The sequence below is a fragment of the Pseudopipra pipra genome, chromosome 21, assembly GCF_036250125.1.
Source record: "Pseudopipra pipra isolate bDixPip1 chromosome 21, bDixPip1.hap1, whole genome shotgun sequence".
NCBI classification, from domain to species: domain Eukaryota; kingdom Metazoa; phylum Chordata; class Aves; order Passeriformes; family Pipridae; genus Pseudopipra; species Pseudopipra pipra.
In genome coordinates, this window is record NC_087569.1 from 6,772,689 (window position 1) to 6,795,263 (window position 22,575).

The 22,575-nt window shown below is 53.7% G+C and overlaps 3 protein-coding genes and 2 non-coding genes across 6 annotated transcripts in view; 1 reads left to right on the forward strand and 4 right to left on the reverse strand.

Annotated features, from left to right (window-relative positions):
- SMG6 (SMG6 nonsense mediated mRNA decay factor) overlaps nucleotides 1–12,782 on the reverse strand; it is a 107,985-nt gene extending 95,203 nt beyond the window's left edge. For both annotated transcript variants that reach the window (XM_064677369.1, XM_064677368.1), the window contains exons 1-8: nucleotides 12,657–12,782; nucleotides 10,075–11,836; nucleotides 7,929–8,121; nucleotides 7,112–7,222; nucleotides 6,291–6,397; nucleotides 5,137–5,215; nucleotides 4,312–4,422; nucleotides 3,459–3,671 (exon numbers count right to left, since the gene is read on the reverse strand). In XM_064677369.1, coding sequence (XP_064533439.1) covers nucleotides 3,459–3,671; nucleotides 4,312–4,422; nucleotides 5,137–5,215; nucleotides 6,291–6,397; nucleotides 7,112–7,222; nucleotides 7,929–8,121; nucleotides 10,075–11,836; nucleotides 12,657–12,747 — 2,667 coding nt within the window. In that variant the 5' untranslated portion in view covers nucleotides 12,748–12,782. The remainder of the gene's footprint in view (nucleotides 1–3,458; nucleotides 3,672–4,311; nucleotides 4,423–5,136; nucleotides 5,216–6,290; nucleotides 6,398–7,111; nucleotides 7,223–7,928; nucleotides 8,122–10,074; nucleotides 11,837–12,656) is intronic.
- On the forward strand, nucleotides 12,737–15,062 carry SRR (serine racemase). The gene is given in 7 exon segments (XM_064677417.1): nucleotides 12,737–13,020; nucleotides 13,257–13,392; nucleotides 13,603–13,706; nucleotides 13,778–13,897; nucleotides 14,007–14,081; nucleotides 14,289–14,498; nucleotides 14,776–15,062. Coding segments are annotated over 7 exon segments (1,023 nt in total). The 5' UTR covers nucleotides 12,737–12,840; the 3' UTR covers nucleotides 14,974–15,062.
- Nucleotides 15,063–15,399: 337 nt separating this feature from the next.
- TSR1 (TSR1 ribosome maturation factor) lies at nucleotides 15,400–22,044 on the reverse strand. The gene is made up of 15 exons (XM_064677382.1): nucleotides 21,911–22,044; nucleotides 21,732–21,835; nucleotides 21,179–21,395; nucleotides 20,965–21,099; nucleotides 19,751–20,178; nucleotides 19,317–19,476; nucleotides 18,844–19,001; nucleotides 18,354–18,550; nucleotides 17,771–17,933; nucleotides 17,459–17,569; nucleotides 17,014–17,146; nucleotides 16,481–16,597; nucleotides 16,056–16,196; nucleotides 15,860–15,934; nucleotides 15,400–15,763 (listed from the first exon to the last, which is right to left on the reverse strand). Exons 1-15 carry the CDS (start codon nucleotides 22,011–22,013, stop codon nucleotides 15,585–15,587), a joined length of 2,421 nt encoding a protein of 806 aa, XP_064533452.1. The 5' UTR covers nucleotides 22,014–22,044; the 3' UTR covers nucleotides 15,400–15,584.
- On the reverse strand, nucleotides 16,859–16,951 carry LOC135425697 (small nucleolar RNA SNORD91 family). The gene has a single exon (XR_010435706.1). It is a non-coding gene; the product is annotated as a small nucleolar RNA SNORD91 family (small nucleolar RNA).
- Nucleotides 18,205–18,297, reverse strand: LOC135425698 (small nucleolar RNA SNORD91 family). The gene has a single exon (XR_010435707.1). It is a non-coding gene; the product is annotated as a small nucleolar RNA SNORD91 family (small nucleolar RNA).
- Nucleotides 22,045–22,575: the final 531 nt, after the last annotated feature.

A 22,575-nucleotide genomic window follows, 5' to 3' on the forward strand; every position in this document is an offset into this window, starting at 1 on the left:
GAGCTTTTTGGGTGGCCCCACCAAACTTTTGATAATTCTACAAGACTGACCTCTCACAAAGAGGCTAAGAGACTTAATTCTTTAATGATGCTGAAGTATTCAGACATCTGGAGAGAAGTATTATTCAATTAGTGTCCTGCCAAGGGAGAACCTCTCTTACCTAATCTTAGCTGCAGCTATGGAGCATCTTTATTAGTGCCTGCATGCTGCGTGGTAACACAAGGAAGTGTCTACTGCAGAGCACAGGCAGCAGGCAGCAGCAATTGTGAGAACCTTAACTCAGCATTTCCTGACAGGAGTGATTAAAATCTCAAACTCAGTGTAATATTAACACTTTCTCAAGAGACTGACAGCCCGTTTGCCCTGTTTACTTTACCAATTCACAGTCTGCACAGCAAGCTGCAGATGGTACTATCAGATTTAAGATGAATGTAGACCCACGGCAAATGAAACCAGTGGCAGAGAAGAACCGGCAGAGACTCAGTCCTTCAGCTCACCTTGCACTGCCCAGCTGTTTTTAAAAAACCAACACAACTGTTCACTGGTTCAGCATCCCTTCTTGCATTTCTTATTCGAACTGCACACAAAGTGACCAGATACTGTCAGGTAAGGGGTCAGCCTGGGCCCTCCTGACCCTGCACACCTAGAAACACGCAACGTATAGCGAGACCACAGAGAACAGCCGTTCACACAACGAAACCCCAAAAGGCTGCAGGCAAAACAGACAAAACCCTGAGCACCAAACAGCCAGGCTGCAACCCAAACACTTCCTCGGCTTACTATGAAACTGTCCCATGCCCTCTGTGCCAACAGTGCCAAATTCATTCACAGGGGAAGGGGCCAAATGGAGATTTACACCCCTCAGTGCAGATAGGTGGTATGTTCTTTCAGTTCTGCATCTTCCTAGAAAATATGATGTAGCACGCTGTGAATAAAGCAGCTATGCCAAGCCTGTACCTAAACACACAGTGCAAGGCAAACTGCCAGCCCTGCACTCCACCTTCCCTTGTCCCAGCAATGGCTGCAGCACGAGCTGCCCTTCTGCACACTTGGCATCCCACATTAGTAACTCCAGTCTGTGGGCTCCTAACCCTGAAATAAAGCAATGTTTGTGCCTTTGTATAGAGCTGCATAAGGAGAAATAAAGTCAGAAATGAGAAGAGACGTGTAAGCATGTGCTGACGGGGACATCACGCACATCAGCAGGTCCTGGGAGAGTAATTGTGCAGCATCTCCCTGCCAAGTGTGTCACGTCACAGGACTGGCACCTCATCACCTGTGCAATGAACAAAGCGACTACGGAGGGCAGAAAACATCCCAATTCAATTTCTCATCACCTGTAAAACAGCCAGCATCCTCACAGTCATCTTTGGCTGGGTTTGAAGGAACAGCTTTCCATGTGAAGGGTGCAAGCAGCCTCTCTCCCACACTTCTCCCAGTACACATCCAGAGCTGTTAGGGTCTATACTTGCAATGTTTTATCTGCTTATGGAATCTGAACTGTAAAATCCCCTTCTCTGGCCCAGAAACAGCTGCCATAAGACTGATGCCTGCAGAGCTACCTGCAGAGCACAGCTGTCAGGGCAAACAAAACAACACAGCTTTCCTCAGCCTTTTAAAGGGCTAAAGCTGGCAAGGAAGGGACCGATGACAGATTTAGACTCATTTCCCCAAAATGACACACAGGCGCTGGCACACATCCCCTGGGAGCAGAGCTGTTCCCTTCCGCCCGGCCGGGGATGTGGGGCAGAGGTGCTGCCAGGATGAGGGCTGCTGCCTGCCCCGGCCAGGCAGGGCCCTTCCGAGGCCAAACAGTGCCACACAGCGGCAGCTCACGGCTGCTCGGCTCCAAAACACAAGGATGCTGCAAGGAAGAGGCTAAGAGGAAGGAGTCCAGAGCTTCCACAAGAGCTGTTTGTCTTTATCCAGCCCCAAAACTTCACAGCTCAGGAGCTCTGGCAGCCACACAGATTTAAGGTTTCCTTTCCACACGGTTATTTTTGGTGACATGGCCATGCCACAGCCCCAAAAGCAGTTGTGCCAACTCGGGTGTTGCCCCGCAGCAGGCACAGGCAGCCTGAGTATAAATACCTTGGCTGCCAAAACCATCAGTGCCCAAACCCAGGCCCTCAGCTCCCCCTGCCCTTTGTCATTATATTTCTGATCGTGTTGCCTCTCCATGATCAGAAAGCTTGTGCTTTGCACAAACCAGTGTTTCAAACAGAGGGAGAAATCAAGGCTAATGGTAACAATCACACATATCTGTAAAGACATTGCCAGTGACCTGCACTTGAAAGCACAGCCCCCCTTGGCTGCACTACAAACAAGACATCAGTGCCCCCCACTTCACTAGCTGCTACACTACCTGAGAGCACTGGAAAAGAGAAACTCTCAGTGCCTCAAAAACACTGACAGCATCTCATGTCAAAGCACCTTCATCAATGATTGATGGAGAGGCTAAAGCTTGGCATGTTCCTTTCAATGATGCTGAGGAAGCCAAGGTCTCCAGAAGAGAAGCTGAGGAGAGGGAAAACAACCAAGGGCAGGAACATCTGAAAAATGCTGCAGCAATGTGCCAAAGCTTATCTTTCAAAGCTCCAAGACTTCAGTTCCACCCAGCTGAAGTCGCAAACTTGTTATAAAAGCACAATCGTATCTGAGAAGCTCTGGGCCCTGCAGGGTGCAGGGAAGGTCTTCCCAGTTCTCCTAAACTCACATCCTTAACAGCCATTTTAGGACAGGCAGCCCAGAGCTCCCTGGCACGTTCCCTTGCAAGTCTCATGTGCCAGAGCAGTGCAAGGATTCCTGGAGGATGAGCTCCCAACCACCACTGCCTTCGCCCACATTCCTGGGCCTGACAAACAGAGTTCACTTGGGCTCCTCCTGCAAGGTACAGCTGGACAGGCTCACAGGAGACACCGTTAGACAATTATAATTTTAATTCTTGCAAAAGGAAGGCGCTGGTCTGGCCTCTCACCGGAGCAAGTAATCCAAATATAACACCTACAGTGGAAATTGAAACCATGGTTTTCACATTCCCAGTGCAAGCCTCCAATCATCTGGCACTGGGACAAGTGACCCACTTCCAGAACAAGCCTCAGAACTTCCAGGGTCACTGTTAACCCTGGTCTCCAGCACCTGACCTCACTTCCCACCAGGAACCTCACCCAAGTTAGAGCCCTCAGCAGAGGCATTTTACAGCATCTTCTGTTTGTGCCTCTCCTGTTCCACATCAGCCACGCCAGCACACGCTGCCAAGAAATGGATGGTAACAACATGCCTTAAACACGAGAGGCACGAGGTCACCAGCTCCTCAGCCTGACCCAGGCACAGCTCCCATAGGGAAAGCCAAAACACTGGAAAATTTAGCAACAGGAAAGCAAAACAGATCCAGTGTCATTCCGCTGCATTCCAAACACATGACACCAAAGCCAACCGCCGCCTCCTGCAGTACTCACGTCGCTGGGGCTGAGGTTCCCAAGACCATTGTCCTGCTCGGAATCCCTGCCAGACTCGTGGCCCTGGGAGGAGCGGGGGTGGGAGGGATGGATCCAGATCTCCAGCCGCGTGGCATCATCTCCAGCTTGTCGCAATGTAGACTTCTTGCCCTTCCCCCGGCGGCTGGGGCTCACATCCAGCACCTGGTGTTTCCTCTGCTCCATCTGCTCAGACTGGGAACACGGGACAGATTCAGATCACCCAAGGATCAAAGTTCAGGGAAAGTATACATTTATATGGATAAATCAGCCCTTCTCCCTGCTTCAGAACCTCAGTAACTCACAAGTCCAGAATTTGGTTCTGACTCTACAGGACTGTGCAGGTGAGAGGTTTTCAACTCCAACTGTCCTGGGACAAGAAAAGTTGTGTCCAGTCCCAGGTGTGTGGTAGCCAATGTGCTGTATTTGGGGTGACTCCCTGGGGCACAAAGGGACTGCAGCCTCTCTTGCCCACTCCCACAGGTGTAGGGCACCTATGGAATAAGGCAATTATCCTGCTGCACACCAAGGCCATGCTGCAAACTACAGCAACCTACAACCCTTGCTGAGCTTGGCTAAATTACAGTTTGTGACCTAGAAATACGAGATTCAGCTGCCCAAACAACCCCAAAAGAACCTGAGGAGAGGCAGAAAGAACTTCATCATTCTGAAGGCTGTCTCTCTCACCTGACTCTCAACATGGAATTTCTTAAAAGTAGGTAATGAGTGACTCCCAGTCCAAAAGACACCATCACTCTCCTCTTTCCATGCTCTCCAGCAGAGAACAGTTAGTACTGGCAAGTGCAGCATCCCACAGCCCAGCTCCAAGACTCACCTTGCGTTTTGTCTCCTCAAACAGACTCATGAGGCTCTCCTTGGCTGTGAGGATGGGGTTGCTGGCAGCCAGGCTACGCATGTAATAGTAGACAGCATCCAGCTTCCTCCTCTGCAAAAACACAACCAGGCTCAGACCTGCCACTCATTCTTGGATACTCGGAGCTAGGCTCCCACGTGCTTCTCCCTCCCTGCCCCTCAACACAGCACAAAGGTCTTTAATGTGTCAGAAATGTTCTTCCCAGCCATGAAGGAAATGTGCTTCTGAACCCTGCAGTTCTGAACTGCTCTGCTTTAAACCAGTATCTCCAAGTGTTGTGAATGGGGAGATCCCTACCAGCTTCTTTGTCCCAGCATGATGCTTCCATTATCTGCTGTCATATCTGCTTTTGAAGTTTTCCTGCATGGCTGGAGTAGCCAGCACAACTGGAACCCAAGGAAGTCACATGTAGGTGTTGCTTAGACCAGTGCCCACAGGCTCAGTGAAGGCATGGCAAACAAAACCAGCACCCTGACAGATGGCTTTGAGCACAAAAATCTCATGCAAAAAGTGGGTTGTGTTTAAAGTTTAAAACATTTGCATTCTCAACAGCCCACAGAACAGTTCCTAAAATGCCTGAGGGAGTAGTGTGTATCTGACAAAGCTGCCTGAAGCCACGGCAGCTGGAATCCACACAGCCCATCCGCCACCAGCTTTTTTCTTTTAAAAAAAACCAAAACATCTGAGCACTGCCCTAAACAATGCCTTTCTCCACCAGATGGAATCTCACAGCCATCCCAGAGGCTCTCCCTATGTCTGCACACCCTTGCATGATGGGATTCTTACCGTGTAGATGGCCAGAAGCGCCAGCTGGTTGTACGGGCGGCCGTTTTTGGGAGCAATTTGCTGAGCCTTCAGGTACCAGCTGCAGAAGGGAAGTGTCAGAGAGAAAGGGTTACTGAAAGGACATCAGGCTGCCTCCCTTGCTGTTCAGTGTGGGCAGTCCTGTAGGGAACAGACCCTTTCCACAAGTGCCCTCTGCCTGCAGGAGAGTGCACCGGCAGCAAGCTGTGCCCGGCCTGGAGAGGGATGGGGCACAGGACAAGAAGGGGCAGATCCAGCTGCAGAAGGAAACACCTTTGGCTCAGCCCAAAGACCAATGTTTAGCCAGACCATCAAGCATTTGCCCTGTACAGCCCCACATAGAGCACAGGCTGTTCAGGGAATGCTTCTCTCTCGGCCTCTTTTAGCTCCATGACAGCTGGGACCAAACCCTCCACACTCTTTAGCTGATTCCCCTTACTTTTAAGATATTTAATCATCCCAAGAGAAGAGGACCTGTTCAGTGGCAGTCCATTCATCCCTTCAGTCTTCTATTTTCCTTCTCCAGCTTATACCATGCCACAGGGATTCATTAACACTGTTCAGACATACCATGAATTCTCTGTGCTCCTCCCAGCCTCCCTATCAGCACAGTCCACAATGTCCACAGACCCCATACTGAGCAGCTTTCCTTGCACTGTTCTCCAAGCCTCCACAGACTTCAGGGCTCCATCCCACATGCTGGGAACACTTGTTCCCTGTCCCCTCAGTCTTTGCTCCAGAAATAAAACACCAGTGACAGGAAGCAATAAGTGCCAGAACATATGGATGCTTATGGGATCCTCTCCCACATGAAAAGTCACCAGAAAATACAATGGCCACTCTGCCAGCCTCAGCAGCCTAAACCCTCCCTGCTGCAGGATCAGCACAGGACAACTTCCACACCAGATGATGACTGAGTCTGGTGGTTTGCTCTCTGGAATAGCAAAACAATCTCAGCTACAACTTTCAGCTTCACAGGACTGTGATACAAGAGAGGAGTGGAAAAACTTTAAAAGGAGAGGAAAGACTTCTTTGGCTAGAGGCAAGTTCAAGGATGAAATGAGACCCATCCCTCATAGCCAGAGGCAGAGCTCTGCTCTGTGCTGCCGTGAAGAACATGGTACCTGTGTTCCTACCTGCGTGCCTTGCCGTAGTTCGCCGTGTCATTCGCTTGTTCTCTGTACCGGCAAATGTCCCCCTGGCAAATCATGCACCTCTGGGCACTGATCAGGGCGTACTTCACCTGCAAAGGAGCACTCATGTGGGACCTGCACTGCCCTGGCTCACCTGCACACCCAGTGAGCACACAGGGACTGTGCAGAGCCAAGAGGAGGTCAGTGACACACTGAAGGTCTCACGAAAGGGCAGCAGAATGAAATCACGGGGCTCCATGGCACTGGTTCAGCATTCGCAGGGGCAAGTCAATCCCTAAACACCTCCTCTCTTACAAGAACGTCCCACCTCTCTCCAGAAGGGAGTTGTTCAGTCCATGACCAATTTGAGGCCAGCTGTTAGATAAACACATCGCTCTGGGAATGGAGCTGGACTAAAATATCCTTTCCCAGCTGTCCCTCGCACCTGCACTCACAGCTCAGGGCAACATGGCAGGGAGGCAGCGCAACTGCCAGCTTTCCTTGTTCATTATTCTGGATCCCAGACAGAAATAAGAGATGTTCAATACCTAATGAAAAATCAGGGTGCCCTTGGACACTTCTTTCCCTTTATTAACCCTGGTCACAGAGCTGGTACAAAAGAAGTTCTTTGCAAAGGAAGATAAAAAATGTTAATGCACCAGAGTTGGTTCAACAAGTCCTCCAGCAGCTGAGAAAGACTCCCTGCAAACAAACTGACTCTGTCTGGAGTACAGCTGCCTGTCTCTCAGCAAGGGCAGCACACTGAGTTCGGCATCTTGCAGAGGATCACCAGGATGAGAAGTTCCAGGTGGAAGCCAACCTACCATTTTCCGGAGAGGCTTACTGCGGATGGCCATCCCATCCATGTAGTCCTCTAGCTTGAACTGGTAGGACACCTGCAGCTTTTGGAGTAGGCCATCAAAAAAAGAAGAGCCCTGCAAAACACACATATACTTGTATGTTATAATCTTGCTGATGACAAGCATAAAATCACCATACCATCCCTGCCACGTGCAAGAAAGGAGGTCCCTCTCCTGAGGTCTGGGCTGTTTCTCTTCAGAACACAACAAGGACGTTGGGGGATCTCCAGCCTCAGAGATTTTCAAGACTGAGCTATGCAAAATCAAGACTGACCTGGTCTACTGTTTGCTGAGTCCTGCTTTGAGCAGGAGGTTGGACTAAAGGCCTCCAACTGTCCCTTCCCACCACCCTAATTTTATAGAACACATCCTCTTGGGGCTGTCAACCTACCTAGTACAAAGAATAAACTGAGCTGCACAGTTTAACAGAATGACTTTTAAGCAAATTTGATAAAGATGGCACAAACATCTCCAGGAATGCTTCTGTTTATTTACACTTCAGGGTATTTGTTTCATTTTAGTTTAAATTAATTTCTAATTAACACAAAGTACACCAGAACAAGCCCGATTTAAATTATAATAAATATTCACCTGGACATGCACCTGCCACACTTAACCATAACCTGTCTGAGCATTCTCCTTGGACAAGGATGACCTAAGGCACATGGAGGTATAAAGAGGATCAAGAAGACTAGTTGCCCCATTACACCATCCCATTCTAAACACCAGTCAATCCCACCCAAAGTTTTAGTGGAATCTGAGGATGTTTCTCCCTTCTTACCTCATCCAGAAGCAGGAGCAGCTTGTTCCGAATTTCTTGGGCATTTACCCCCTGAGGGTCCTTGAGGAGCTGCCGGAATTTCTCGATCACCTGGTAAAATGCATTCTTCCACAGCAACTGGTCCACGTTCTGGGTATCGGAGAACTCGATATCCATCAGGATGCACCGCTCGTAGAGCTGCAGCATCTCCACCCTGCAGTAAAACACAACCAGTTGTCAATGCAACAGCAACTGCCCGGGCTCCAGCTGCCAGGAAACACGTGCTGAACCACCTGCTGCTCACGTCCAGCAGGCACGAGCTGTCAGCAGCACTATGGCAAATCATTGCTTCCACACCCATCCCAAAGGGAGACAGGAGCTGCTGCACTCCAACACCCTTTCTGCTCCAAGGGGGTAAGTCCAAAAGGACCATCTCCCTTGTACATGTGAATCAGAATGGATCAGGCTTAGGAAAGAGCAAGGAGCTTTGCTATAGTCCTGCTACTGGAAACAGCAAGGCATAAGTGTCTCCTGATACCAACACAGTGGACACACGTGCTGCCAGGCTCTGCTCCTTCTGAGCACAAAGTCTGGGCCAGGAACAAACACACAAAGAACCAGGGGGCAACAGAGGTCTTGCCATTAAAATGATCCCCATCTCCCTCCCTTCTATCCAACTGAAACACAGATCCCACTTCCTCAAAAATGGACAAGTTGGGAACATCACATCCAAAGGAAATAAAGCCTCAGAGTCCCAGAAATCTCACTACCTACAGCCCTGCCTAGATGCTGGAGCAGAATTCCTCCCCCAAATTTAATAAAATAGTTGCAGGCTAGAAACAGCTCTGCAATATGTGGGACAAGTTTATGGTGAAGGAGATCCTCAGCTCTTCCTGCCTTGGCAGCCTTAGTCCTTATAATGCTTCGAGTCCTACAGAAAACAGTACGACAGCAAAGGTGGCAAAGCCTGGAAGAGCCTGACAGGGTAAGAGAAGGATGCTTGGCAGGTTCCTGTTGAAAGCACAGAGCGAGGTTCTGCTACCCAACCCCATGCAGTCCCCAAACCCTGCACACATACACCTGGACAGCACAAACACCAAGAGAACTGGACATCTCTGCAGCTGGATGTCGGATAAGAACCCACACACAGCTCCACAACAGGCTGGCAGCACACACTCAGACACAGGCAGGGGACAAGGGACACCACCAGCAGGGACAGGGCCAACCATGCTGATGCTCCCAGGGCAAGGTGGGCTTCCACAGGCCACAGCAGCGCTGCACAGTGTTTTCTCTCCCCCTGGACAACAGCTCCAGGTGACCTCAGCACCTTGAGGAAGATCTGAAACCTCCAGTGCTGCTTCAAGCACAGACATATCCCACCCTGTGGTCTACAGTGCAAGTCCCCAAAACACAGAACAAGCCCTGAAATGAGCTCACCTGCTAGATCTGCTGCCAGTCAGCTCTGAAAATAATAAGTCTACAGAGAAGCCCTGGAGACACAGAGGTCACAAGCAAACACGAAAGTTGCCAAGTAGAAACTTGCTATGGCCATGTTAACTACCCTCCAGAGCACCAGTGTCACTTCTCTCTCACTAGCCTGGCATCACCAGGCTACTTCCACTGGAGCATCAGTGTTGAGAGGCATCAAGAGCAAAACTACACAGCATTTGAAAGGCACTGCCATTGTCACACAGCACCAGAAACCCACAAAATGTTTCCTGAGCACACCCTGAAGCCCACAACATGATCCTGACAGCGGATAACCAAGGACAGGTGAGAAAGCAGAAGTCTTGACAGCAAACACCGAGAGCACTTGAGAGCACTGAAACTGAGAGATCAGCTCCAGCAAGAAAAAGAAGAACCCAAAATCTGCAGCAGGTGCTTGTCCTGCTCCTCTGTGTCTCTGCAACACCAGAAAGGCATCCACCAAGCAGAATAAGCCATGGCTTAGTTCCCAGCTCAGGTAAATGACATCCTCACCCACAGTCTCCTACGCCCACACCCCACTGGCACACAAACAGACTCAGCACATCAAAAAACAGCAATCCTCTGTCCCACCTCCCAGTCTCTGAGACAGACCTCAGTATACCACATCCCCAAGGAGACACCATTCCTGCTATTCCACCCCGGAAAGGACTCGGTCTGACACCCCTTCTCGAGCACAAACCTCAGCTGGGCCATCTTCTCCAGTCCCTCGGGGCTGATGCGGTCTCTGGAAAGGAGGTTGCTGAGCTGCTGCTCCTGGTTCCCAGCCTCACGCAGGAGTTTGCTGAGCTCCTGCTGCTGCATGTTCCTCATCTGCTGCTCCATCTCGGGGCTCAGAGCAGTGGGGGGGAGTGGGCCACACAGGTACTGCCCCGCCTGGCCGGGGTACCCAGGGTAATAGGCTCCTGGGTACACGCCATTGGTTGGACCCATGGGATACTGCAGGGAATACCCAGCATATGGATACTGGGGGCCTTGGCTGGAGGCCCGAGGGTAATAGTAGGGGTTGTCAGAGTTTTGGAATTTATAGTAGGAGGACTGGGCCTGCCGGGCTTCCCCCCAGGAGGTGGGGCTCACTTCATCGTCCGTGTCTAGGAAGTGGAGCTGGGCAGTCTGGCTCTTCAGGGCGGGTTTTTGGTCCGGGTTGTTTGGGTCCCACAGCCTGCGAGCGGTGCCACCTCGGCCCCGGCTCCGGGAGCCTTTGCTGCCAGCCCCGCCCAGCAGGAGCCTGGGCCCAGGGTGACTGGCTTCGGGGGCACCCGTGGTGCTGGCAGACAGGTCCGTGTTGGCAGGCAGGAAGAGAATCCCACGGCCCCTCCCTTGGGGCTCCCTGCTCTGACTCCTTGGCTCCAAAGTCTCTGAGTCTTTGCAACTAGCAAATGCCTTCAGGGACTTTTTTTTATCTGTATCTGTCAGACTGACATCCCTGTTCATGGTCCTGCTGTCAAATGTGACTCGAAAGGGTCCCTTTGCTTCCCTGCCATTGCTGCTCCATTCGCTCTCACTCCTGGAACCTCGACTCTGCTCCGAATGCTTCTTCCTGTCCGAACTCCTGCTGGAGACGTATGCTTCTGCCTCATCGAACCTGTCATCGTCCAAGGAGTCAGTGGAGGACACAGAGAGCTGCTTCCTAGGACGTATTCTTTCCCTGGCACGCTCCTGGCGCCTCTCCGCCCCATCCACGAGCAGGGCTCCGTCTATGCTGTTGCTGCTTCCAGCTGAGCTCGTGCTGCAGGTGCGGTACCGGCTCCGGCGCTTGTCCGTGCGGGAATATCGCTTGGTAGAGCCAAGCTTCCCCTGCATCCCCTCATCGCCCCTCCTTGTCCTGTCGCTTCGCTCTGCTCGTCTTCCTTTATCTCCCCTTGAGGCTTTCACTCCTTCCCCTGCCTGGCTCCCCTCTCTATCCTCCTTGCTTGGTTTAATTTTCCTGTTATTGTCTTTTCCAGCGCCTTTCTCAGTCTCTTCATCCCTCTCAAGTTTCAGCTGCTCCATCTTACCGGTGGCTTCCTCGGCCGCCGACCGCAGGGACGGTTCTTTAGCAGCCGAATGCAGGCGCTTCCCAGGCTGGTAGATCTGCTGGTCCGGTTTCTTGGTTCTCCTGGGGGTCTTGGAACACCACTCATCCACAGTGGGCTGCTTGGACAAGCTCTCCTGGCTCTGCAGGCCACCTTTGGTCTCTGTCTCTTCCCTTTCCTGAGAAGGGCCGTTCTGCCTGGGGCCGTCGCTTTTGCCGAAATCCTCCACGGCTGGAGTCCCTGCTCTCACAGAGTCCCCAGCACTCTCCTCCTTGCCCTCCTCAGCTCTGCTCCTCTCCTTCTCTGATGCCTCATGCTTTAATGGCACCAGTTTGCTCCTCAATCTGGAGAGGCCAGGCTTGTAAATCTCCTGGTCTGGGCGCCTGTTGTCCTTGCGGTGTCTTGGCTCCTTCACCTCCTTCATGTTTTCTGGGGGAAAACAGACAGAAGAAAGTTATTCCCATCACAAACGAGCCAGGCACCAAAGAATACTGCGACAAATATTTTAGGAGAAGTATTAAGTAAAGGCAAAGAGCCTGCCATCCTCAGGGCAGGTCTAAGAGAACTGAGCTGAAAACCTGTGTAAAGGCTTACAGGAAATCACAGAGTAAGAGCAGAAAGTGAGGAACTCTAACAAAGTCGACCAAATCCTTGGCCTGATTCATTTACAAAACACATCCTGCAATAGGTTTTTCCTCAAAGCACCGACAAGGGACAGATAAAGACAACACAAGACGTGAGCACGTGTACACAAGGAGTAAAGTTTTATCATAAAGGTTCAGCAGCAGCTGGTGCAGGGGCCGCCGTCCCCAGCAGCCCCCGCTCTGCCAACTGACCGCTTGAGCTAAAGACGCGTTTCCCCTCTTGGTTACATCCTGGTAACGTTTCTCTCCTCCTCCCTCAACCGTATTTACACAAAAACTCGTTAGGGAGCCCAGACCGGAGCGCGCACGGTTAAACGATCCCCCGAAGCCGGGCTGTTCCCCGCTGCACTCCCTCAACTTTCCTCGCTATCAGTAACTCGCAGCGGAACCTCCGCCGATACCGGAGGATCGGCCCCGGGGGTCCCCGTCGGGCCGGGACCGACCGGCAAAGCCCCTCGCGGACCCAGCGCGCCGGCCGCTGAGCGCTCCCACCCGGGACACCCCCGCGTCCGCCCCGACCCCAACCCCAACCGCAGCGAGGGGCCGGTGAGGAGGGGAGGGGAAGGCCGGCCGCGGCTCTCAGGTGCCCCCCGTGCGCTGCTCACCTCTCCCGCCGCCGGCGGCGCGGGCCTGCGCCGCCACCATGTCCCGCAGCTCGGCGGCCGAGACGCGGACGCGCTCCAGCCCCTCCGCCATCTTGGCTGCGCCGGGGCGGGCGGGCGCGGGACGGCGGCCGCGCAGGGACAAACCGCCGCCGCCGGGGCCACGCGCAGGCGCGTGCACACGCACATGGCCGCGCTCGAGGCCGCGGGGCCGCGCGCGGGGCTGGCAGAGGTGCGGGCCGCGAGGCGGCGGCTGCGGGGCCGCGTCCACCGCACCCCCCTGCTCACCTGCGCAGGGCTGGAGCGCATGGCAGGCCGGAGGCTGCTCTTCAAGTGCGAGCTGTTCCAGAGGACCGGCTCCTTCAAGGTGCGCAGCGCTGCAAGTCCCCCGGGGGCGAAGGTCGCTTCTTGCGCTGGGGAACTCGCCGTGCGCCAGTACCCACCTGCCCTCCAAGCAGATGTGGCTCCTGACATCCCGCACGAGGCCTGAAGTGCTGCCTTAGGGCAGAGGGAAGGCTGCAAAGAGGAAATGCCCCACCTGCCCGCTCAGCCCAGCACACCAGCTCCGGAGCAGCGACACAGAGCCCTGTGCTCTCCTTCCAGATCCGCGGCGCCCTGAACGCCGTGAGGAGCCTCGTAGAGGAAAGCGAGCGCACAGGAGGGGAGCTGCCCCGCGCCGTCGTGACACACAGCAGTGGGAACCACGGGCAGGCGCTCGCCTGTGCTGCCTAGGCAGAAGGTAAAGGCACCCCCGACCTCCAGCCCCAGCGCTGAGTAGCCGGGCAGAGGGCCCAGCGTAAATGCAGAGGCAGCCTCCCTTGGAGAAGAGAGATCCCACTTCCTGAACGTGTGCAGGAGCTAGCATAGGCAAGGCATGGCCTGCTCCTGCAGTGCTCAGTGGGTGCTTGGGGCTTTTTGGCTGTTGGATTTGCCTCCTTTCATCACACAGGGATCCCTGCCTACATCGTGGTGCCCCGGACAGCTCCGCAGTGTAAGCAAGCTGCCATCCGTGCCTATGGTGCCACGTTGGTGCCATGTGAGCCCAGTGATGAGGTAAGGCACAGGGGAGACCAGCCAGGGACATGGCACAACCTGAGAGGTGACCCATCTGTGCTTTCCCTTAGTCCAGAGCAGAAACAGCAGCCCGTGTAGTGCAGGAGACAGGAGGAGTCATGGTGCACCCCAACCAGGAGCCAGCAGTGATCGCAGGTCAAGGCACAATAGGCCTGGAGGTGCTGGAGCAGGTGAGAGAAATACAGAGCCCAGCCCTGGGCTCTGCTCCTCCTAGACAGGGGCACAAGCAAAAAGGGGGACATGACATACCAGAAGCACTCACACTTCCTTTGTGCACAGGCACCCGAAGTAAATGCAGTGGTGGTTCCTGTCGGAGGTGGAGGAATGGTTGCAGGAATAGCAGTTGCCATCAAGGTAGGCAACAACTCATTTGGGCAGCAGTGGCTGCACCTCCTTCTGGGAAGGGCAGGGCTCCCAAGGCAGGCAGCAGCTTTTAACTTTGGAGAGACCCTGGTGTGAAAATCAGTCAGTGCCTGGGGTCCCTGCCCAGTCCTGCACTCACTGGGACAGCAGACAGGCAAATACCAGTGTCAACCAAGTGGCTCCTCCTTCTCTCCCCAGGCTTTGAGACCAGATGTGAAGGTGTTTGCTGCTGAGCCAAGCAACGTGGATGACTGTTACCAGTCCAAGGTAAGAGGGGAGCTGACCCCCAACGTCCACCCGCGGGATACCATCGCAGATGCGGTTAAAACCAGCATCGGACCAAACACGTGGCCCATCATCAGGGATTTGGTTGATGATGTCCTGACAGTCTCAGAGGAAGAAATCAAGGTAAAGGCTCCCAGTTCCCTTCTCACAGTAGCTGCCAGCAGGCAGCTGCCTCCATTCCCACTCTGCCCCTCTGCTCCCACCCTAACACACTCCCAGGACAGCACAGGCCCCTGCCCACCACCACAGCTGTCTGACACCTACGCTGTCTCCAGCTGGAAAGGGCTGGTGGGAGCTCTGCTCTCCCTTCCCAGGGCTCTGCAGGGATCTGCTCACACAGTGCCCTCCCAGCCCTGGAGCAGCCTGTCCCAGGCTGACAGCTGCTGCTCTGGCCCCACAGCGAGCCACGCAGCTGGTGTGGGAAAGGATGAAGCTGCTGATTGAGCCAACAGCAGGCGTAGGACTGGCGGCCGTGCTTTCGGAGAAGTTCCAGGCAGTCCCCCAGGACGTGGAGAATGTTTGCATCGTGCTGTGCGGGGGAAACGTGGACCTGAGATCCCTGACCTGGCTCACAGACCTCTCTGGGAAAGCAGAATGAGTACAGAGCAGTGTCTCCAGCAGTGGAATCCTCACTCTGAATTTGTACAGTGGCTTGCATGCTACTAAAAACAAATGAACAACCCTGAACATTTGGTAATTTTTGTGGAGGGATAAGGGAAGCTGGCATTGATCTCTGAGGGGGGGCCTGGAAACAAAGGACTGCCTGTTCCCCCCTTCCCAGCTGCCCTGTTCTGGGACAGGCCTCCAGAGACCTGCACTCAGTCACCCTCCCAAGCTGCTACTCAGCTTTTCTTTCTCAGCATCACAGGAACTGGCAGCAAATTTCTGTCCTTTGTACAGCAAAATCCCTGTACACACCATGTACAGGGCATGAGGGAAAGAAACAACCCCTATGGGACAAGGGGTTCAGCAGACAAGGGGTGCACACGGCCTCCTGGCCACCACCAAGACAAAGGCACTTAAATATTTTTGACATTTTCCATTAAAATAAATAGCTATAGCTGGTACCTGAGCAGCAGCTGGCGAGACAGCTGCCCCTGTTACAGACCCCAGCAGTAACACGTCCAAGGCATCAGTGCTGTCCTCACTGTGCACAGGCAAGAACAGCATCCAGGGAGCCAAGGCACAAACTCCAGCTATGCTGGAGACTCATTCCATTTCCACCTCCTGCTCTGGCAGTGCACTCTCACTCCTCACCCATGGCACAGGGTCCGGAACATGGGGGTCATAAGTCCATTTAGGAAAAACGCGCTTGTAGAGGTTCAGCAGCACCGTGTCCTGGGACTTGAGCTGTCCATCAAAGTGGCACTTCATGTGGCCATGGGTCCCTAGGCAGAGAGCAGAAGAGGCCATTAGCAGTCTCTCCTGCCCAGAAGAACCACACCATCCCAACAACACAGAGATAAATACAGGATCAAACCTACCTAATGGCTCCTTGATGTGTCCCCTACGTCCCCACTTTGTCCTCAGCTCCACCGGCTTAAACCACATCACATCCTCTGGAGATCAAACATGACAGGCGGGTGAGGAACAGGCTGGGCTGCACCAACACAACTGCTTCCACAGGAGCAGGGGTTCTGCCTCCACATCCCCTCTTCCCACCACAGAGACAAGCCATACCTCTGTTAAAGAACATGTACCGCACGACAGCCGTCTTGGTGAAGATCTTGAAGGGGTGGCCACTGAGCACCAGCCGCTTGATGACGATTCTGTCGGGGTCCACGGAGAGCAGAGAGCCCGTGGCAATGAGGTCATGCATTCCTGCAAGGCAGAGCCACCACTGCACTGGGGCAGGTGCCTCCATCGCTGCCTCCCCCACCACAACTCCCTTCCCCAAAGGGTTCCAGGCCCAGAGCAACCCCACAGCAGGGACAGATAAATGTGATAATGGGGATGGAGACTGGGCTTGTCTTCTCAAACAGCAGGAAAGGGACAGCTTTTTCAAGTCATACTTTCTGGAGAGATGGACTTGTAAGCAGGGGATGGGAACAGTCTGCTAACGTTTTGTTTTCCAGACACCACATCCTCAGCATTTATCAACTTACCATTACTTCTCTGTTTAAAAAGCAGCACTGAGGCAGGAGGGAAAGTGATGGGAGCATAAACGGTCACCACCAGGGCAGCATCCGGGCGCAGGAAACGCTCCAGCTTGTGCTTATCAGCTAGGACAGAACAGCAATGATCAAGCTGACAGCAGTCCTCAGAGCTCTGGGAAACTCCACTGAGCCCATTCTTACCCAGGAAACAGGCTCTGCACCTTAGAAAAAGAGGTGACAAACACCCCTCCAATTGCTGGCACAGAGCATCTGGGAAAAAAAGGTGCTCCTCTGAACTACCAGTTCACTGTGTGGAGTCTGCCACCACCTTGCCTGGACCAGTGAGCCACCTGGCCCAAGCCTTTCCACTCCCCACAACTTAGTGCCTGCCCTGGAAGCCTCAGAGCCTAAGAGTGAGTCTTCACAAGAATCCTTCAGCCAGGTTCAGACACCATGGCTAAGACATCACTGGCTTCCTGCCCCAGAATCCCCAGCCCCACCTCCTGGTGCACCTGTGCCCAGCCCACCAGTCCCTCACAAACCTGAGGTGTGCTGGGAGAACAGAGGGGATGCTCGGAAGCGTCTGAACCCACAGTGGAAGATCAGCTCCTCCTTGGCTCTCACTGGCTCAGTGTTGCTTGGATGCCGATGCACCAGGAAATTCAACACAGACATCTGCAAGGGGCAGCACAGTGAGGGGCTGATAGCAGGGCTGGCAGGCAATGGTGCACAGCAGAAAGCAGCAGGACATTGCAGCAGACATGAATGTCTTTGAGAATGGCTTCCTGAAGCATCACTGGCCCCCAGTGCCAAGCTCAGACACTCTATCCTAAACCCACCGGGCAGCTTCCGCCTGCTCTGACCAAAGGGAATTCTCCACTTTGAAACATGAGCAATGCAGGGAGATTTCAGCCCAGATCCCCTCCAACCCGAGGCAATCTCAAGGAGCTGCACACCTACAAGCTATCAGCAGGGCCATACAGTCACCTTTTGTTCGTGGGGAAGCAGGGAGAACAGGACTAGGGGTTTCCCTTCCTTGAAGCTCTCCATCACCGAGACAGGGACATTGCAGACATGAAGTGTAATGTACCAGCCCACCTGCCAACAGAGGATAAGTTGTGAATATTTTTCTCAACCAAAAAAAGTGTCAGAAATAAGATGTGCCTGAGTTAGGGAGGGAATTCAGGAGAACATCATCATCTGAACTTAGGGCTGCGTGCTATGAACACCTCCCTGATTAAGTCATTCCTGTTAGGAGCAAAGGAACACAGCAGGGAAAGAGATCAGCAAAAGAGTTACCAAGGCTCCTTCAGTCTCCTCTTTCTCTATTTGACGGAAGAGGTGCTTTCTGGTTCGGGAGAAGTCCTGGAACTGGAAAATCCTGGCATAATCCCTTGGAAGGTTCTCTTTGGGGTCCCATGGGGAAGTCCGGAAGCTTTTCAACCCCCTGTACTTTTGGAACCTAGAGAATAAATAGGAAAGACAAACCTTCACCAATGGAGGTGTGCGGCCAGCACCTCCTGTGGTGCACAGGGACTCACACCTTCAGAGATAGCAAAGCAAACACTAACCCTCAGGAAAGATCTTAGTGCAGAGAGAGCTAAAAACAGCACCCAACTCCCTAAATAACCTGCCCTTGCATCAGGGCCACCCTCCTCCCACTCCCAGCCCAGGACCCAGCTCTCCCTGCTGCAAGGTGCTACCTAGGCCCACCTGCTGCCCCAACTAGTGCCTGCCCTGGAAGCCTCAGAGCCTAAGAGTAAGTCTTCACAAGAGTCCTTCAGCCAGGTTCAGACACCACGGCTAAGACATCATAGGCTTCCTCACCAAACTAGACAGAAAGGCACCTTTCAGCTCCTCTGGAAAGCATCCCAGTTGTTACCTGACTCTGGCAGGTACATCACGTGGTGTATCCACCTCATCTGGAAACATTTCATCCATTCTCTGCTGTTTGTATCTCTCCAGCATCTGTTCATCTTCCTCCATCTTCTCGTCGTACTGGTCATCCCGCAAGCACTCGGAAACGGTCATGGTCTCGCTCTCCTCCTCTCCAGGCTCCTCCTCGCTGCTTTCCCCCTCCTGACACAGGGCAGCACAGAGCCCGTGAACACAGAGCTGTCCATGCAGCACTGAAACCCTGTGTGTGCTCACACTGTGTGATTTGTGACCCCAAAGAGACCCCAGCCCCTCATTTTGGTGTCTAACAGGCCAAAGATGTACCATGATAGACATGAGAGATTTAACCATGGAAATCCAGGCAAGTCCTGGCTCTGTGTCGTGCCCTTGCATGGAGCAAGCTGGAAGGACAGGACTGTCCTACAATATGCAATAATGCCCTGGAGATCACCTGTACTATCAGCTCTTGGACATACCTGGGAAACTGCCTCTTCCATCAGATCATCATCGATGTCATCATCTTCATCATCATCTTTCTCACTGCCTTCTTCTCCATCATCCACAATCCAGGCAGCCTGATACTTGGATGTGCCTTTGGGGACCTTCACCACCCTCCTGTTTGCCTTCAGAGAATCTGTAGGATTCCCACCAGTAGTTAATACAGGAACAATACTCTTTCCCCTCAGCAACATTTGCACCAGGACAGGCAAGATCAGATCTACACCACAACTGCTACTTCCCAACACAAAATTTGTCAGGACAGCCAAAATGTAACCCTGCTAACTTCCCAGGCAAACCACACAGCCTGCTGGTCAGGTAATGGAACTAGGAATGGAAGCCCTGGACTTCCAAATAGGATGCTTCTTCAGAGCCATCCTGGTGACAGAGGTTTCTGACAACCCTCTTAACAGCAACAAGGAAAAGATACAGAGCTATTGCTGCTACACACCCTCTGCTTCTTGCAGTTCTTCTTCAGTAGGCCACGTCTGCTCCCCTTCCATTGGATCGGGAACCACTTCTGACTGCAAAGACTCCTGCTTGCTTGGATCTGCCTTCATCAGGACCTTAACATCCTCCTCCATCTCATCAGTACCATTTACAGGGTCCTCCTGAAGAGCAAGAGCAGAGTTCCCAACTCTGAACACACCTAATTAAAGCTCTGCAATCCATCTCAAGTAAACTGCTTTCAGAATCACATTCGTTATGTCGTGCCATAACGTTCATTACATGCAGCAGGCAAGGAACCTCAGCCCTGCAGCACAACACAGATACAACTCCCTTTCCCCTCCCCTTGCCCACATACACCCAGTTGTATTTTCCCCATGGAAGTTTAGAAACCTCGTGTTCTAACAGGACTGGCAAAGCCCTTGGCCCCACACCCACCTGTATCTCCATGTCCTGACTCCTCTTCTGTCCTTTAACCAGTCGGGGGTTCAAAGAGAGGGGGTCAGGGGGAGCATCCACCTGGCTGACCTGGAAGTCTCCATGCCCCACAATGTGCACCAGGCTGTTCACATCGAGGGTCTGTCCCCGGACAAAGCCAGACACCTTCAGGGTCCCAACCAGGTCGCTCTCCTGACCAGGCACAAACTCAGCAGCGTAGGCGAGCAGGTGAGCGCGCCGGTCCCGGAACGCGAGGTGACGCTGCTTCTGGGTGCTGAGGTGCCTCAGCAGCAGCGAGGATTCCTGCTCCGTGTTCAGAGGGAACAGCTTGGCCTCAGGAAAGCGCTTCTCAGTGGCTTTGGCAAGCTTCTTCCTGGCATCTATCCGCTTCTTAGGGGGCAAGTCAGTGCCCCCTGGGACAGCAAGAGCTGCCGAGCAGAGAACAGAGTTCAGGATCAGATCGTAAACCTTCTTATGCCCCTTTTACCAAATAAAGATAAACACTCAGGTATCAGCAACCCAAATAACCAGATTTGCACCCCAAGGTGCAATGGCAGTTTTGCTCTTTTCAGTGGTGCTCAGTGATGGGACAAAAAGCAATGGCTATAAACTAAAAACACAAGAACTTCCACCTCAACATGAGGAGGAACTTCTTTCCATGGAGGGTGGCAGAGCACTGGAACACGCTGCCCAGGGAGAGTGTGGAGTCTCTCTGTCTGGAGACATTCCAAACCCACCTGGATGCATTTTTGTGTCACCTGCTCTAGGTGACCCTGCCTTGACAGGGGGGTTCCCTTCCAACCCTATGTGATTCACACATTCAAAAGAACATCTGAGACAGAAAACCTGTCTTCAGAAATAAGATTCTGAGGTTAAATTAGACCCTGGAGATAAGGGCACAAAAACTGAATTTAGCAAGAAAGTGTCTGAATCCCTTAGCTCTGCACACTTTCATAACCATCACAGTGCTGACACCACCACACACCCAGGGGCCTCGCCCCACAACACCCTTTTATCTCCAGTACTCCCACACCATGGAGTAACACAAAAAGGCACCACGAGCACGGCATTCACCCAACTGATCTGTGCACAGAAGCAGATCAAGGACCTGTGATAGCCTATTAACAAGTGGAGTTTTTAATTACTGCAACAGCAAATCCCCATCAAGTACCTCCACCCCCCCCCAAACCCCTCAACATTGCTGGCTCACTCACCATAACTGGGGAGCCCCTGTGCGAAGAGGCAGGACAGGCAGTGCTCCCCTGCACTGTCCCAGCCATCCACAGGGTCCAGGATGAACAGGAGGGAGTCAGCGACCTTGGCAAGGTCTAAGACAGCGTGAAGGTCCCCTGCACACAGAACACGTCCTTTACTGGGGCTGCCGGGGGTGTGGAGCCAAGAGCCTGACCCACAGCTGTGCTTCCTCACCTGCCTGTGCTGTGACAAAGCGCCAGCGCTGCTTGAATCGGGGGCAGAGGAGGGCAAAGCCACCAGCTCTCCCCTCATCCGCACGGACCACGGCCGAGTCCTGGCTCTGCAGCAGCCGCAGGGTGTCCTGGGCTGCAGCCCTGCTGTGCAGCTGCACCACAACCACGAGGTGCGGGGGCCCATCCCTGCTGCCGAGGCTTCGCTTCTCTGCCAGCACCTGTGGGCACCACTGCAGAGCATCAGTCCCGGCCCACAGCTCCTGTCCTGCCTCCATGGATCAAGAACAGACTCCACACCTCCGCCCAAACCCGCTCGGTCCAGTAATGCTCCGCTTGCCTCAAACAGAACTGGCTCAGGCACCCACTCCTTTCCCTGGCACAGCTCCTCATTTCCCCGCATATGCCCAGACCGGCTCAGTTCCATCACCCACATCGAGATCCACACCGGCCCCACTCCAACCCCCTCCGGCAAACACTCGAACCGACCCGCTCCCCGCTCCACCCACAGCCCCGCAACCAGCCCCGCCCGCCCGGTCCCCCCGGGGGCCCCTCACCGCCTCCTTGCGCTGCCGGCGGAGCTGCAGCGCCTGGTGCCGCCGGTCTACCCTGCTGAGGTCGCGGAGCCGCCGGCGGGGCTGGGCCTTGACGGGGACGCGGCCTGCGGGGGGAGAGAGAACGGTCAGGCGGGCCGGGGGCCGGCGGGGAGCTCGTCCCGCGGGGACGGGGAGCTCACCTCCGGCGCGGCGCTGCGAGGAGCCGCTGTGCTTGCCGCCCTTGTGCGCCTTGTTCTGCTGCTTCAGCGGCCCGGGCCGGTGCGCGCCCACCGCCATCACCATCACCACGCGGTCGCACGTCACTTCCGGCGCGCCGGGAGCCCCGCAGCGACCCACGTGGCGGCGAGAGGGAGGGACGGGGGAGAGAGAGGGGAGGGACTCCCGGGAAAGACCCTCCCACCCCCCGGGACAGGGCACGGGGCGAGCCCCGGGAAGGAGAGGTGACAGGAGAAATAGAAACTTCACTCACAGTACTCCGGAATGCCCAAATAAGGAACAATGTAATCTTAGAATAAGCCCTCGAGAGTTAGACAGGTGAGGGATGTAACTCGAACAAACCGGACGTAAACTAAGCTCTGTGTGCCCAGATAAAATAAAGAACAAACGTTACAGGGTTTGGGGGTGAAGCACAATGACGCTGTGCCTGCGCCAGCGCTGAGGTCAAAACGACGAGGAAGACCCGGAAAAACCAAAAGACTTTCCAAAAGGGGAGTGGCTATGTAAAACAAACTAATGAATATGTATTAAATAAAGGAGAATACCTAATGAACATGTAAACAGTATGTGTAATAAAAAGCCCTGTCCGTGTCACTTGGCACTTTCGGATTAGAAGAGCTCCGAACAT